This window comes from Dinoponera quadriceps, unplaced genomic scaffold (assembly GCF_001313825.1).
Source record: "Dinoponera quadriceps isolate SergipeBrazil2010 unplaced genomic scaffold, ASM131382v1 scaffold2982, whole genome shotgun sequence".
Classification (NCBI taxonomy): domain Eukaryota; kingdom Metazoa; phylum Arthropoda; class Insecta; order Hymenoptera; family Formicidae; genus Dinoponera; species Dinoponera quadriceps.
The window spans coordinates 92,146-109,949 of NW_014557404.1; the positions used below are offsets into that span (position 1 = coordinate 92,146).

Sequence of the window (17,804 nt, forward strand, 5' to 3'; positions counted from 1 at the left end):
CACCATACACCTGTTGAACGCGTTGAGCTATATCTTGTTTGTACGACGTCAATTTGCCGGATAATTTTAACGTTAATTAAGATCGTGGGAACGAATAGTATGAGGTGGTGGGGGGTAAAGCTATAATTGTTTATTGATAGTGCAGTTATCATTGTTTATTGATGGTCTTACATGTACATATTCATATATATCGGAAACTCAAGCGAGAACAAATGGCACAGTAACCGCTCTCTTCGCCGCGCGAAATATCTTAACCCTTAAATATCTTAAGCCCGATATATCGGCCCTCGCTGCACTGGCGAAAAGTGCCAGAGCCGATATATCGGCCCGCACCTTGTAGCGCTTTACTATTCGCATTGCGAGAGATCTCTATCTCAAAATAAATTTATAATACGTTATAGTCTAATTTCATTACTTTAAATTAAAATAAATAATTTTTAAATATTGCTTTTCGTTTGGTTTTTATGAGCCTTTTTCCAAATCCTAGTAAAATCGTAAAATTCGGCCGGTTATCTTCGCATAAGCACCTCTTTTTCGCCCAGCACTAGGGTTAATATGTACAATAGTAAGTGGAAGTGAGATTTCTTTGTGCTTCTCAAGGTGCATCAAGTATCTCAATACTAGATCTCTTATTAGGCAAGTTATTAAGCTTGGGAATTCATATTCGTTTCCTATTCGAAATACGTTTCCTAAAAAAAAAAAAGAAAAATAAAAAACAATTCCCTACCTATCTATACTGAATATATCACGTTTTAAAGCAATGAAACCCAAGCATAACAGTAAATACAAACGTCTTTCTCAAGGTGCATCAAATATTTCAAATTTTATTTTGTCCATCAGTCAAGTTATTAAGTTTGGAAATTCAAATTTGTTTCTTATCCGACTTCTCTACCTAAAAAAAAAAAAAAAAAAAAAAAAANATTATCTTATGTTTTAAAATAAAAAAACCCCAACATAGCGAGTACAAGAATAGTAAGCACAAAAATATGTGCCTCCCCCTTCTCTTCCTATAGTTCTACCTTGCCCTTCGGGATCGCCCAATCTTCCTTGATCATATCCGCGCCCTTCTCCCCGATCATTATCGTAGGCGCGTTCGTATTTCCACTGGTGATCGTCGGCATGATAGACGCGTCGATGACTCTCAGCCCATTCACTCCGTGCACTCTCAGTCGGGCGTCTACGACGGCCGTGGGGTCGTTCTTAGGGCCCATTTTCGCCGTACCGACGGGGTGGTAGAGCGTCAGAGACATGTGTTGTATGCTGCATATCCAGTATTCGTCCGAGTCAGGTTCAGTGTGTCGGCAACCCGGAATGTCTACGTGATACAGTTTCGCACCGTACCGCTGAAACCCTTTTGTCCTCACCAGTTTCTTCACGAAGTGTATGGACTTCAACATCGTTTCCATGTCCTCCTTCACGGTGTAGTAATTCGCGTAGATCTTGACGGGATCCGCCGGATCCTTGCTACGCAGCTGTATCTCGCCCAAGCTCTTCGGATTCAACAGACTTGGGACAAATGCCATTAGGCTGTTGTCGTTCAGAGTTTCACATATATCGTACACTATGTCATCGTGTATGTAGAACTTGTCTAACGCTGATCCCAGAATTGCGTTCTGCCCTCGCGATATGAATATATGGTGGAACTGAATGTCCGGGTATTTGGAGTTCGGATCGTTCACGTTGATGAAGCCTTGGTAATCGTACCTGAGACTTGCGAGGGAACCTTCAGTATACATGAGATACTTATAAGCTTCGTCTAGGAAAAATGTGGGCGGCAGCGGCGGTCCTACGTTCGGGTCCTTGTACGTCGCATATATGCCGAACCAGGTGATGTGATCCTGAAGATTTTTACCGACCGGCAGATCGACGATGTTGCGTATCCCCATCTCCTGTAGATGCTGCTTGGGCCCAATGCCGGAGAGCATTAGCAGCTGGGGAGTGGCGACGGAGCCGGCAGAGAGGATCACCTCCTTCGACGCTCTCAGGTCGATCGACGTGCCATCCTTCAAGGTCATGCGCACTCCGACCGCCTGATTGCCGTTCATGAGAACGGTGTCGGCTCGGGTGTACTTCATCACGTATAGATTTCGCCTGTCCTTGATCGGCGACAGGAAGGCTCTTGCCGAGCTCATCCTACGGCTATTGACCGCCGTCGCTTGAGTTAGGCCGTATCCGATATACTTGCCGGCATTCATGACATCCAGAACAGGTACGTTCAACTCGCCAAGGCTCTCCTTGAATATTGCGTGCGCCAGCTCTTTGGTATAGTTGAAGTATCTGACGCTTAACGGCCCTTGATGAATGCAGTCGCGACGTGGGTCTTGGCAGTTTTGAGATTTCCTGAAATACGGCAGAACGTCCTCGTAGCCCCAGTCCTCGTTGCCCATACTGCGCCATCCGTTGAAGTCTTTTTCGTTGCCCCGGACGTAAAGCATGGCGTTTATCGAAGAACTGCCGCCGAGAGCCTTGCCTTTTCCCCACGTACACCGTCCGGTCTTCGTGCCGTGGCAGGCGAACGTCTCGGGCTCGACGTCGTAGGCGTAATCCTCCGGCGTGCCTTGCAATTCTAAGAAGGTCGCGGGAATATCGCTGTAGGCCGAGGGGTCAGTGCCTGCCTCGATCAGTAGTACCTTCCAGTCCTCGATCTCGCTCAAACGACTGGCCACCACGGCCCCGGCGCTTCCAGCGCCCACGACCACGAAGTCGAATTCGATGTTGGATCTTGCGACCTCCTCCGACCGGTCAGGTGGATAATTCTTGCTGCTGCCCAACTCGCACTGCGCCGCCAAAAGAGTTTGTATCAGCTGCAACAGGATTGGCAGGGGAGATCCGCTCGCCGCAATCTCACACTTAGCAGACATACACGTCGTATCCATGGTTCGGTTGTTCGTCTTGGTTCTTGTAAAAGAAAAACATACTTTTATTACCTTCGAGAATTGTTAAGATGACGCGTCTAATTTCGCGGATTATGCGTTCTGCGTTTCTCGTTGTGTTCCCGCACTGAAAGAAGGATTCGGTAACCAAATTTGGTTAAGCCAGCCAAATGTTTACTGCAGCCAAACAATTTATTAGACGTTACAGTTAGTTTTGAGGGTTCACTGTAGATGGCTATAGCCGCCAATTTATTAGTGACATTTTGAAAATTGCGTGCGTCATTTCAAAGCTTGGATATTTCTGCAAGTCATTTGACACAGGTCCGGTTTATTCGTAAACATAACTGTACTGTTTAGTGCGATTGAAAATGGAACGTGATAAGGAGCATTTTCGTTTATTATTTCATTTATTATTTTGCTGCTTTGATTTGAAGAAAACGGCTGCCGAAGCTCTACGATTCATCTCAGAAACTTATTCTGAACCTGCTCCGTGAGTTGAAACGTGTGAATACTGGTATCGACGATAAAAGTGGTGATTTCGATTTGAAAGACGAAGAATGTTCAGGTCAACCGGAAAAGTTCGAAGATGCCGAATTGCAGGCGTTGTTGGATGAAAACTCAGCTCAAACACTTGAAAAATTAGGTAAAGTATTAAATGTTGGTAAATCAACCGTTTCGGATTGTTTACGCGCATTGGGAAAGATTCAAAAAGAAGGCAAATGAGTTACACACAAATTGTCCGAATTGGCTATTCAAAATCGTTCAATCCTTTGTACTTCATTGCTTTCTCGTCACAAAAAGAAGCAGTTTTTGTATCAAATTGTAACTAGCGTGGAAAAATGGATATATTAGGTGTACAAATGAATAATCCAAATGTTTTTAAGCAGTTAAGAAATTAATTTAAAAATCAATCAATTTTCCCGCTCTTTTGCGGTTATGTAGTGTTGACGTATAGCTATTAAAAATAACATCTAGTATGACGGAAGCCCTAACATAACCTTCAAAAGTATTCAGTTCAGTAGAGTCAAACATGGCAACGGATAAGGTGCATACCCGACATTTTATTCTTTATGATTCCAACAAGGAAAACATGTTGCAAGAGCATACGAATCGATTTGTTCTTTTCTTGGCAAAGGTGTTGTATCGTACGATATGTGCGTATTTTGGTTTAAGCGGTTTAAAAGCGGCGATTTTAGTCTGATCGACAAACAATGTCCTGGAGGCCCTCGAAAATGCGACAACGATGATTTAGCAACAACTGCCCGCTGAGAATTCGACAAAAACGCAAAACGCTTGCAGAGCAGTTGGGAGTAACGCAGTAAACCGTTTCCAAACGCCTATTTGAGAGATGGGTAAGATCTAAAATGAAGAAAAATGGGTTCCAAATGAACTCACTGAAGCCAACAAAAATCAACGATTGGCAGCGTGTCTTTCTCTTCTCGATAAGCAGCGTCGGAAGTCTTTCTTGTGGAAAATCGTTACAGGTGATGAGAAATGGATAATCTATGACAATCCGAAACGCAGAAAGTCACGGGTAAATCCCGGTGAAATATCAACAACGGTCGCAAAACCAAAAATCGCTTCGAAAAGAAGATTCTGCTCTGCATTTGCTAGGATATCAAGGGCGTGCTCTATTATGAGCTGTTGGAACCGGGCAAAACAGTTACTGTAGACTGCTGCCAACGCCAATTAATCCGCTTGAGTCAAAAATTGGAACAGAAACGCCCGTATATTGGCAAAGGAGAACATCCTGTGAAATTGTTGCATGACATCGCCAGGCCACACATTGCTTCTAAGACAAAAGACATCATAATGAATTTTGGCTGGGACATCTTGCAACACCCGATATATTCACCATTGCTCCATCTGATTATTACTTGTTCCGGTCAATGCGACACGCCTTGTTCTATACTCATTTCCAATCAGCTGATGAGATCCAAATATGGCTTGACGAGTTTATCGTATCCAAAGACAGCATTTTTCCGAGATGGAATTCATCAGCTGCCTGAAACATGGTTTAAAGTTATAAAAAGCTACGGCGAATACTTTGATTAAAAAATTGGTTTTACTTTCTTTTAAAATGAATCTCGAATTTAGTTGAAAAATTTGGATTATTCATTTGTATATCTAATTAATAAAACCTAATAATACTATAATAATCCTAAGCGTAAAAATCGTGGGTAAATCCAGGCCAGTCGTCGACATCGACTCCGAAAGGCAACATCCACGAAAGTAAGGTTATGTTGTGTCTTTGATGGGACGTCCTGTATTACGAGCTGCTGAAACCGAATCAAACAATCACTATTGAGTGTTATCAACAACGATTTGAATCGTGCTTTGCAACGATTTGAGCCAAAAACGTTTAATAATAGCTCAAAGAAAACGCAAAGTAATTTTGTTGCACGACATTGCTCGATCACACATTGCAAAAGTAGTTAAAGATATCGGCATTTCAATGGGAAATCTTACTATATACCGCGTATTCACCAGACTGTGCTCCTTCAGATTGTTGCTTATTACGATCGATGCAACACGGCCTTGATGAATAGCATTTCAAAACATATGATGAAATACAAAAATGGCTCGAAGAATGCATTGTTTTAAAAAAACGAACATTTCTTTTACCGCGGAATCTACTTATTGTCAGAAAAGTGGGAAAAAGTTGTAGCTAGCGGTGGAAAATATTTTGAATAAAATATAATTTAACGTCTCTCTAAAATAAATGCGTTTTTTCTTGCAAAAAATCCCTCAAAACTAACCGGAATTCCTAATATTTCCGTATATAGTATATGGAAGGCAAAAATACCAATGCCTGTATACATTTCTGTAGACATTCCTGTTTATTTTGTCTTTTAAAAACGAATATTTAATTGTTTTAACATAAAATATTAATTATTAATTATATTATTTATTTATTATATTATATATTTTATTATTTATTATATTATATATTTATTAAATTAATTATTTAAATATATATATATATATATTGAATATAGACAAATATATGCTTTATCTTTAAGTTATTTGGTTGCAAGAATAAAAGATTTGGTCGGTACGTATATATAGTATACATTGTAGTTCCGTATATAGTATACGAGAACTAAATTATTTGATTACAATAATGGAACATTTGGCCGGCGTATACTAATCGAATTTTGTTACACTTGTTATTAAAACCTTCTTTCAGTGCGTGTCCGATATGAACGGTTTCTTCCAACTACACGTCTTGAAGTTTTCTAGTCGACTAGGTTACAGTCGTAATTGTCTATAGATAATAAACCTCTTCGTAAAAATATATGTTATCTCAGATACGGATCGTCGTGTTTCTAATAATATCACGACCGTGACTTCAATGCAAATAATCACAAAAAACAAGTCTGACAATGCAAGTTGCAAATATATTCAGAATTAATATAGTTGAATATGTACTGATAATGTCTTTGAAATATTTAACATGCTATCAGTCGCTAGTATCGTCACTAGCATCGACGACACCTTATCAACAATACTCGCTTGTAAATTTCTACGCAATTTTAATACACTTGTTTGTGTGCAAGGTTAATGACGGCATAAATTACATGAAATGTACAATGTCGAAAAGAAATCTTTCTTTCTTATTGATCTATTTTGCATGTTACATATATTACATATATTTATTATACATATATATCATGTATACCTATTTTAATTACTTTTTCCTTGTTCTTTCTCCTATTTCTCCTTCTTTCTTCTACTTTAACTGGAATAATATTTATATTGGAATATATTTTTCTTTCTTCTCGTAAATAAAAAAAAATCGAGAAAAACAGACAAAGAAAAATTGTAGCTCTTGACGCACTTCTGTGCGCTCTTTAAAATCCCATGCAATTTCTCGAGATTCAGAAATATTGGAGGGACGTGATGAAAAGAAAAAAAAGAAGTAAAACTTAAGCGCTTTTCGCGGCTGTAAACTGATATCTTATGATTCGGACTTTGCAGCGCGCGTGATACCGCAGGTAACACGAAACTCGCTCGCCGACGCTTCTGCGTCGTATTAACAAAGGAGAAAACTTTCCATTTGTTCTCTAAATGTCGCTAACACGGCAAAAATTATTGCGATATCGGTAAAGAAATTTGAAGATATTTGAACTCCCTTTTGATTTTGTTGAATATTTCAAAAAATAAGGAGAAAATCAAAAAACGTTCTTATATTAATATTATATATATTTTAATAATGTATCTAACCAAAACAATCACATTGATCAAATTAAAAAATAAGAATAATTCTTAGAGAAATTTACGTTTTAGTAAAACAATCGAAATGTAGCAAGAGTCACCTATTCTGGGAAACTTGATCTGAAGATGGGAGAGATTTGATTCGGAGAGATCGTACCAGCCCTATGTTTTAGTTTAATAAAAGATACTGAATAATCACAATCAATCTCTCTATTAAAGGTTCTTGTACAATTAAACAAATTACAAAATATAATTTTAAGAATAAGATAAAAAGTTATATTTGTCCTAGTATACCTATCAATCAATCAAAATGATTATAGAATAATTAAGCAGAAAACATATTACATCCAGAATTATTATAATTCATTGGAAATAGTAATAAGCTTCAAACAACCAACTTTTCATTCCATTATGGAGTTTTAATTTAATTATAAAATCTAACAACTTAAAAAACAGTTGAATGGTTGCGAAAAATATTGTTGGGTATCCCAAAAATTAAAATGTACTTACTTTGTTATTTTTGGCGCTCAACTCTCAAAATGACATTTAACATTTTTCCTACAGTTAAGAATGAACACTGTTGCTGCTGTTAATATGAAAAAAGAATTAAATCTTTCCATTGTCGAAATAATGATTATTTCGACAATCGGAATCAAGTCTCCCAAATGATCAAGTCAAGTATTAATTGTTCTATTCTGCTAACATACACAGAATTCTTAATTTTTCGGTATTGTCAGACGACAAATTACATAAAAATTATTGTTGGCAATTCTGTCAGTTAATCATCTTAGATTAATTGCAGATCGTTTGAAAATAGTCATTTCATATATTTTTGATTTAAGATATTAATCATTATATCAATTTAACATCTTTCATTTTTACATATACATCTTTGTTCATACATGCTGATTTTCTTTTCGACACTTTCTAGTCGATTGCATATTATTATAATTTAAAAAACCGCTTTTTTTCCATTTTTCTGTGAAAAAAAGTCGTGGAAGAAAGAAGAAAGAAACATTTTTTCACGTTTTTTGCGAAAAAAAATATCAAAAAGAATAGCGGAAAAAAGTGAAAGAAACCGATTTCTTTCCGAGCCTTTGAAATTATATATATTACAATTTCACATATTCAAAACGAGTAGTTTAATTTTTCCAAGATATACATTTGACCGATGAACGTGCTCTCGACGATAAATTATCTTTATGGCGCCCACTTGTGGAACTCTTCGTAAAATCGCCTCAAGGAATTATTTCAATGGTAACTTTTCGAATTTACATATAATGTTATATTGGAGTGAGGCAAGCCAAACACATTAGGAACGAGTAAAAGTAGTTGGAGAACCGCTGGCCGGTTTCATTCGGCGTATCTCGTACAACGACGATTAAGGGACAAAAACAACTCGATAGTTAGCATTCCCTCTTCCCAGAGTGGATTCGATCTGGAATAACACGATTGCATTGTCCGGATCAATAGGATCGAGACGTCGGGTGTCACGACCGCGCGCGGTGAGCGCGGTCGAGAGACATTTCTTTCAGAAGTGCGCCGACACAAACAACCACCTCGAAAAAAACTCGACAATACGGCGTGCATCTGCGAGGGACTCTGAAAAAGTAACACTCGGGGAACATTTATTTCCACGGTTCTCAAAGCGATCGGTATCGCCGAGGGTCAGAATGGAGTATTCCTTTCTCTTTCTCTCTCCCTCTCTCTCTTCCTTCTCTCGCCGAATGAAATACCATAGAACGAAATAACACGAAGAATGATATAGAAGTGAATAATAAGGAACCGCTACGAATTCCGCGTAGGATTAGAGAAGACGGAAAGAGGAGACTGTGAATTGGAGAATGGATCCCGATCGGTCCTCCTGGTAGGAGAGAGCGAGAGAGAAGTTCGCGATTCGGCATTGACGCGAATTTCATGTGTCGTTATGTGCTACGCACCGCGTTGTCGTCATAGCCTCTTTGACGATAGGTAGGCACTCGTCGGGAAAATAAACGCCGCCGAGTTTATTCATAAATCATACCCACTACATGCAGGCGTGTAGTGCACGTGTGTGTATGCGCCGTAACACAAATGTATTGTTGAGCTACTTCCATCCGTGTTCATCCTAACGGTGCCAAGTAGAACTCTCAACAAACGACTCGAACGAATTATACAACCGTTTCGAAGCGATTTCGAAAGTCGAAACTTCGGTCGGATTTTTTGACCATTCGCACGCGTCGAACTCTCGAAGTGCGCTCGTGTTCGTCGTGAGGCAATGAACTGTTGTCGATGTATATAATGTCTTTAATATTTGATTACACTCAAAAGGACTCTAGAGTCGTTCTGTTTTACTGCAAATGTGTTAATACTATACTGGTTGCTGGCGCAAAATTAAAGTTCCTTTTGCACGATTACAAGACATGCGTTGATGCAGGCGAAGACGATTGACTTTTATTGATTTTATTTATTCGAAAAACGAGAAGAAGTTAGCCGTCGGTCATTGTTTATTAAAAGTTATTGACAAAAGAAATTTGAAAAATATGAGGTAAGTATTTACATAAAGTCGACCACCTTAAAAGTTAATGATATTGCATTATTTCGTCAGGGACATAGTCCTGAACAACATGCAAAAGTTTGAGCCGTTTCTTCATTTAACAGTTATTAACGAAAGAAGTTTCATAAATAGGATATATATTTTTGACACCGCCTATACGGTACAAAGGTTACAAGAATCCTGCGCATTGCAGGAATCTATCACTACAATATTGTAATATTGCGAATTCACTGCGGAGTGTTGGTACACCTGTGGGATTACACAATGTTAAAATGTCCGCTCTTAGGAAGATTGCAATGAAATATCATGTCAGTATTGTAATGTAATAAATGTGCAATAAGAACAATACGTTGTTACTGCAATCATCGACTTATTAAGAAATATTTTATACGTAGCTAAATTAATTCGCGGTAGTAAGTTCTTTTGCTGCAGTAACAAATTCTTTTGCTGCCGCGGCATGTTATCGTAAACGACATTTACGGTGCTGCTAAAGTTTTAGATGTCCATATATTACAACTAATTTACCTGTTGCAGCTAAATTTTCAGAAATCTGCAGAAAAATTTAAGCTTATTTTTCCATGTAAAATTATTTGATTACTATCGTGCCTTTTTAATACTAAATAAAATACTTCTTCTACATTGAGATTTAAGGTAAAACTTACCGAGATCTTCTAGCATGTACAGAAAAGAAAAATGATCACTTTATGTCCTTCCGTGATTTTGATCTCGGCGGCCACTCTACTAACCACACGTATTCAACTAACCGCGGTCGCTGTTGACTTTAATGATCGGACGGCTGACGCTAACTATGAGGCCTTATATCCATGATGCTTTATATTATATCGAGTTGTTGGTACAATGTAAAAATTACTAGAAATGATTCCAGTAATTTTTATATTTCTAGTAAAATCTAGGAAATTTAGTATCTTTCAAATATCTACCAACATAAGTATTAAATCTCGGCCCAAAGTCTAGCATCGTAGGTACAAAGCTTAATGGCCCTGACAATATCTTTTATGTTTATATAATGTATTCCATTATATAATGTATTCCATTAATGTTGATAAAATATTGTAATGACATATTTATTGGCAGGTATTAAAATCGACTCAACAATCGATGATATGTAACAAATATGGATATTAATACACATTACCATATCAAAGACGCCACTCCTAAAAAAGAAACGAAATTCCATAATTTAATACTATTATATTAAATTACGGAATTCCGATTTTTTGTTGCTGAAATGTTAACACGTTAACTGCCACGCGCATTTCGGAGGAAATCTCCGTCAAGCCAAATCCAATTAAATTTTTTGATAAGAAATATTTAAGTATATTAATTATACGATCCTGAAATTTCTTATTAAACTATGTAATTTTTTTAGTTCTATATCGTAATTTATACTGTCAGTCACCGGTGACTGACGCGGCCCGGGCGGAAAGTTTAGTGCCAGTCACTGATGACTAACCGGCGACTGGCAATTAATGTGTTAATGTTATATTGCTACAAGTGTGCTAGTGTTTTTATATTTCTGCAATGACTTTGCAATATTACGTTGCGATTTGCAACGTTGCGACGTTGCTGTAATTGCAACGATCTATGCTGCACGGGAAGATAACTATAAACATTATATCTCTGAATTTTTGATGACATTATGAAAAAATTATACTCAATAGAGAGCAATTCGCTCCTTCCCTCTGGTTAATCTGATGTAGCTGTATCTTTTTTGCCTTTTTATGAAATAACTTGAGAAGAATTGGTAATCTACGAATAATGCATACTATATACACAAATATCCTAAGTACTAAGTAATCTCCAAGTTCTTTTACAAAGAGAAACAAAAGAGTAGGATTAGACTGGATTAATCAGGGCGAAGCCCCTTCCCTGTAAACATTAATAACATTTTTTGCTGAAACCTTACTTTGCGTGATTCTTATTGGTAAATACGAGAGATGGGTAAGTACTGAAAATAAATATTATACTTTTCCAATTTTTTTTGTCAATAACTTTTTAATAAACCTTCTGAAGGTTATTCAGGAGGGTGATCTTTATAATATATGTCAAAGTCGAAATCATAGGAGGTGATGAAGGTTTACCCATAACAATATTGAAAATTTCCAGTTAAGCGTGTTATTTTTAAATAATTGTATATCATTACCGCTGCTTTGGAAAATCGTTGTCAATTCATTAAATTATCGGTGGTCATGATGCAAAAATAATACTTCTGATTGGAAATTTTTATGTTACTATGCCTAGGAAATGGGACATTGATGGAATCTGTTGTATTTTAGTGCCTATTAGCCAAGTGCTAACGAAAGAAAAACTGTTTTAAGAAATAGAGAAGAATAATTAGAAAATTAGCATACCTGTGACATCTGAGACACCTGTGAGACATCTTGCAACCGTTCACGGATGAAGAATATTGCAATTCATAGAAGGTTAAAAATGTCGAGTGACATATTTCCTTGAAAAAGCGAGCGAGACTTTTTCTTATAACCGAGAAGGTCCTTGAAAAACGTCCACAGGCAGCGCTTTCTTATTTCACAAAGCTAAACTGCGCGAACTACGATCTATTCGCGAATCTATTAGGTAACAGATACGTTTCCTTTCGAAATCTAAACTGCGTCTACAGTTAATAGTAGGAGAAACGATGCGGGCATGTCACCGATATTTCCAGTTAATCTCAAAAGAATGTTTTATACGTAATATACAATCGACGTGTAAAAATATATATAAATTTGTGCATAGAAAGTGCGCGATAAAAAGAAGGTTAAAATATGTTGCTTTGAATATTTGCATAAATTGTAATTGTAATTTGCATAAATTTAAAAAGGATAATTAGATATTTGCATTAAAAAACACAAATAACAAAGGTAATTTCATGTGTATTTGAGTTTTAAATCAACCTCGAAATTATTCCGGCATATAATTATTTTACGAATTTGGCAAGGTATGCTATTCCGTTGAGTTTCAGACGATTTGAGATATCTGATTGTAAAATATATTTATACGCACTTTTGCTCGTAACCTCCTAGAGTGACAGTATAAAAATACAATATAAAAATAAAACCAAGTAACTTCTACATAGAAGAAGAAATGCCAGATTCAAGTAAATAATTGCTCCAACACCCCTCGACAAGATTTTACTTGAATTAATTAAATATTATTTGAATGTAGCATTTTCTCTACACCAATATTTACTTGGTCCAAGTAAAATGTATTTAATCCAAGTAAATTTGACTAAAATATGATAAAATAAAAGATAAAAGATAAAGTATGCAATAAAGGTAAAGGTAAAATGTAAGATAATATAAGTAAGTAATAAGTAAGTAATAAAGAGTATCGGGAGAAACTGTTGCCTGAAATCTGGTACCATTTTCTACGCAACAATCGTTCTTGGATGCCTTCGGAATTCTTTTTTTATCAGTATCTTCTTCTCACACAGCTCACAATGCTTATGGTTCGGTTTAGTATTACCCTCTGCAAGCGCTCACGCGGGAAGAAGTATCATGGGGTGACGTAGCGAAAAGACAACGAGATTAGAGAGCGACGGTGCTATTGGATCTGTGCAGGCATGTAAAACGAGCCTTATCTACCCTTCTAAAATTCTACGAGTAAACCGAGAAGTGTTCGGTAAGTGTCGTTGTAACTTTCCATTGTCACGAATCGAGACGGTGATTCTCGCTTCTCGCGCGGTTTCCCGTGCGACATTCAGCGTCGCCACGGTTCGTCGCCTCCGTTTTTCCTATGAAGGCGCATTAATAGCACACACTCAAATATACGTTAACGCGCGTGATAACATGTTAGCGCGGAATGTCTCATTTAACAGTGTGATATACATAGCGGTCCAGCCGCGGCGCAAAAGTACAAACGCGGATCGAATATCGCGGACGCGAACACGGGGAGGAAAAAGGCGTTTGCGTTCGTTTTTGTGCTCGAAACCGTGCGATGATCTTTCGCGACAAGTCCCTCGAGTCATCGCGCGAAGTTGCGGGGTGTGTTCCAACATTCCCTGGCTATTACTTCATCTCCGATAACGCTGTGACTTTTCATCGTAACTACTTCTTTAGAGATAAAATGCGACATTTTCGGAAGATAGCGGGAACGTCGCCGAGATCGTCTCGAGACATCCCTTACAGAAATTTAACGTCGAGAATTGCTAAGGAATTTACAGCGATTAAATACTGACAGTATTTCAGTTGTCATTGTTTGGCTAATACTCAATTATTGCTTAGTATGTTTTAATTATATATTCATAAAAAGATTGTGTACGTTGTTTCGATTGACATTAATGATAAAAGTAATAAAAAAAAGGAAGAAGGAAAAATGAAAAATAAATTATACGGACACAGGTCACTCTTGAACCTCGGCCATTCAGGCATTAGTATTTATATTAATGAGGTAGTATACATTTAACAATTGCGACGCTAAGCACTGAAACAGTTCCCTGCCAGTACAATATAAAAGTCATGAATATACGTCATTAGTGTTCTTAAATTTCCAGAAAAATTTCCTCTAGAAAAAAATCCGGTTTTTTCCAGAAAGAAAAACCGGAGACCCTGTAATTTTGAGAAAGATATTATTTTTATCTACAGAATACGCAGACGTCCTCAGATTTCTCCGTTTAGAACTTTAGGATATTTTATCTTTTACTGTACATACTTTTTAATTCTCCTTAACATCTCTCTTAAAGATATTATATTAGGTTGGTACTCATAGTCGGGTCTTATATATAAGACCGTTTATTATCGTTTATTATCGTTTACTTCAGTACATTATCTTGAAATACGGTGAAATAAAATGGTGAAATACGTACGGTGAAATAAAATAACTGAAAAGGCAAAAATTCGCCAAAAATTCGCCAAAAATTCGCCAAAAATACATTACGTAATGCAATTTACGTTTCATTTCCGTTCAGAATCAATAATGATAAGGCAACAATCATTAAATAAACAGTACCAAGGTAGTCACCAATGTGATGCAAGAAAAATTATAATTATAATTATAATTTTAATTATAAAATTAGACCCAGCGACTCACCAGAAAGATTTAAATCTCGGTTAATCCTTTGCATCACAATAGGACATATGTTGTCCCACTCACATTTTCTTTATTTTTAGTGATTTCAACTAACTTCTAGGTAATCATAGTCGACTATATTATTACTATAAATAAAGAAAATAAGATATTTAAATTCATTTTCGGATACTGTACCGGTCATTTTATTGACTACGAAATATCTGAAAATGAAATTAAGACGGCCTTAAATATAAGATCTGATTATAAACACGCGCGGCGCTTTGAGTGATAGTGCAATAAACTACCCAGATAACACAAATCTTCGAAATCGCGACGTAAGATATTTTTTACGTATTTTTAAGTTGTCTTTAAATAGTCCTTAAATAGTCTTTAAATAGTTTTGAAGATGTCTCTAAAAGACATCTTATGTCCCAATTTTGAACATTGTGCTGTCTATTATTCTTCACAAATATAGTTGTAGAGAAAGAGAAAGAAGAGAAGGGAGACTTCTTAATGACTGATAAGAAGTATTATTTTCTTGTGATTGTAAAACATATCTTGTTACTCTTATAATAAATAGTGATAAAAGTAATAATAATAGGAAAAGAAAAAAATGTAGGTCTCTGCTTATTTTTCCTTGTTCTCAACATTGATGTCACAACATTAGAATTTCCATACTCTTCCTATTTTTCCAAGCCTCCGGAAAAAAAAGAAACAGTAAAAACCTATTATTTTTCCGAAATTTTCCGGGTTTTTTTACGAGCCTTCGGAACACTACGATGTCACTACAACGTTTCACCAGGAATTCGACTGTTAGTTACTTTAGTTAGTTAGTTAACCCATTTGCATCATGACTCCACTTAAGTTTCTGTGTTCAGACATCAACGACGTTCAACTGACGGTTGACCCGTATCACCGCGCACGGCCATATATCGGCAGTTTTATTATTATTCGTTAACTTCTACAGTATATTCGTTCTATAGTTAACTTCTACAGTAAATGACTTCCGAATAGTTCGTTGAGTTTATTTAACATGGTATTTTTTTTAATGATCAATATGAAAGTAAGTCGCGGCTCGCGGAATATTCCGCACTAGGTGATGGAAGATGATCGTCATGCGCCGTATGTTTCGCTTAGGGATGCAAATGGGTTAAGGTCACTCACAGTATAATAGTGAAATATTGCAATAACTAATAAAATATTATGATAATTAGTGAAATATTGCAACGTAAAAGTGTGCAACGTAAGTTAATATGTCATAGTGACCTACTTGCCACATACGGTGCTGCCAAAAGGAATCATTGCGAGCTTTATAATCTAATTATTGCAAATTATTAACAAGTGTTTTAAATATTCGAATATTTCGAAATAAGTAATTAATGCTTACTTTACTATACCTTTACTATACTAATTACCTTACTAGTTATTTATTAGCATTTATAAATTTCTATGAGGAGTATCGATAGCAAAATCAATGTATTTGAGTCACCTGCCTCAGACTCCTTATCGTAAATGCGCTTGCTCATTCAATAGGTTTTCTAATCGTTCGCTATAAATTAGCGTAAATAAGAATTGCGTAACATGTAAAGTTCACGAGAAAGGAAAAATAATTACGTGATAAGGAAAATAAAATCGTGTAAATCGCTGATAACACATCAAATTCGTTTGAGAGAACTAAGGAAAATACTTGCTATATATGGCAAAATATTACGTGTCAATATCAAAAAGATTTTTTTTTTAATAATAGACAAGCGACGATATTGTTAAAAATTGATAGGCGATCGATTGAAAGTAAACATGAGCTCTTGTTTCTTATGTTCGAAAGAGCCGAGATAAACGGCTAATTAAATGCAAAATCGAGTGATGAAATCTCTGATACCTATAAATACCTGATATATCTTGATTAAAATTCAAAGATTTATTAATAAAATCAAATCTTTAAACGTCCGTGATACATTTTGTTTTACTGACAGCAGTCGATAATGTCATATTATACGTGATCACCTTTCTTTCTCGTCGTAATTATTTACTTTTCCTTTACTTCACTCGATTCTATTTTCGCGTTTTTTTAAAATAATGTATTTAGTAACCTTTCTTCCGGAGAGAATCGCCAAGACCTGTAGGTGGCTTAATACCGCAAGAACAGGGCGGAACGGGCGACGGAGCGTCGAAGATGATGAAGAAATTGTGGATCACCTCCTGTGCTCGTGACTTTCCTCGATCGAGCAGTATACTATCTAACAGAGTCCGGAGCTTCTCCAGTGGAAACTTCCACCACAGTTAGTATGAATAAACGACGAGACCGTACAGTCCACTATAAAAGCAACAACTTTTTTTTTTCCCTTTTCTTTTAAAATTCATATCAACATGCGCATGTTTACACTACGAGCATCACGTCACACGACGCGCGTGAATTCTTCTCTTTTGTAAGTTACGAAGTTTGCAATGCGAAATAAGCAAAATCATTCTGATAATTTTTCTTACATCATATTGGTGGCCTTATATCAGTACTATCTTGCATCGATACTGTTTATTTAATGATTATTGCCTTATCATTATTGATTTCGAATGAAGATAAATTGCGTCACGTAATATATTGTTGGTGAATTTTTGCTTTTCAGTTAATTACCTTAATTACCGTACGTATTTCCTCGTTTTATTTCACCATATTTCAAGATAATGTACTGAAAGAAACGATAATGTTGTAATTTATATAACATATAACATATAACATTATATATAACATTTATATGATGTAATCTGTGAAGTTTATTGTGGCATATCATTGCTTCACGTAATCAAATACTAAATATATTATATTAATAGTTAAGTATTCTTGAGATTTATATATATATATATATATATTTATACAAGAGACGTTTGGTTACGTAATATAATAAGTTTATATATAACGAAGCGTGTTTCTCACTCATAGAGAAACATCGTTGTGAATTGTGCCAAGTTGCACAGTATATGCTTTTTTATGTTTGGTGTGCTATTTATAAGTGTCGAATGATGCGATGCATAATATTCAATACAATGATACTATCATGTTGCACGATAATACATTGTTAAATATTATAAGTACTTATAAGTACTTATAAGTATAGAAAATATTTTATAATTTCATTTTGTAATTATTTTGAAATATA

General features: G+C 36.2%; 1 protein-coding gene across 7 annotated transcripts; it reads right to left on the reverse strand.

Annotated features, from left to right (window-relative positions):
- Nucleotides 1-920: 920 nt before the first annotated feature.
- Nucleotides 921-16,915, reverse strand: LOC106749082 (glucose dehydrogenase [FAD, quinone]-like). Of its 7 annotated transcripts, XM_014628170.1 has the most exons (4): nt 10,290-10,438; nt 5,025-5,152; nt 4,751-4,878; nt 921-2,898 (listed from the first exon to the last, which is right to left on the reverse strand). In XM_014628170.1, the coding sequence occupies exon 4, from the start codon at nt 2,874-2,876 to the stop codon at nt 1,008-1,010; it is 1,869 nt and encodes a 622-aa protein (XP_014483656.1). In that variant the 5' UTR covers nt 2,877-2,898; nt 4,751-4,878; nt 5,025-5,152; nt 10,290-10,438; the 3' UTR covers nt 921-1,007. The 7 variants fall into 7 exon arrangements, with proteins under 7 accessions (XP_014483656.1, XP_014483657.1, XP_014483659.1 ...); XM_014628171.1 differs by lacking the exons at nt 4,751-4,878; nt 10,290-10,438 and adding an exon at nt 16,743-16,915 and having other exon boundaries at nt 5,025-5,149; XM_014628173.1 differs by lacking the exons at nt 4,751-4,878; nt 10,290-10,438 and adding an exon at nt 16,743-16,915.
- Between the last annotated feature and the right edge of the window lie 889 nt (nt 16,916-17,804).

Excerpts from the sequence above, each read along its gene's own strand:
- LOC106749082 (XM_014628168.1), bottom strand. The coding sequence starts at position 2,876 with ATGGATACGACGTGTATGTCTGCTAAGTGTGAGATTGCGGCGAGCGGA.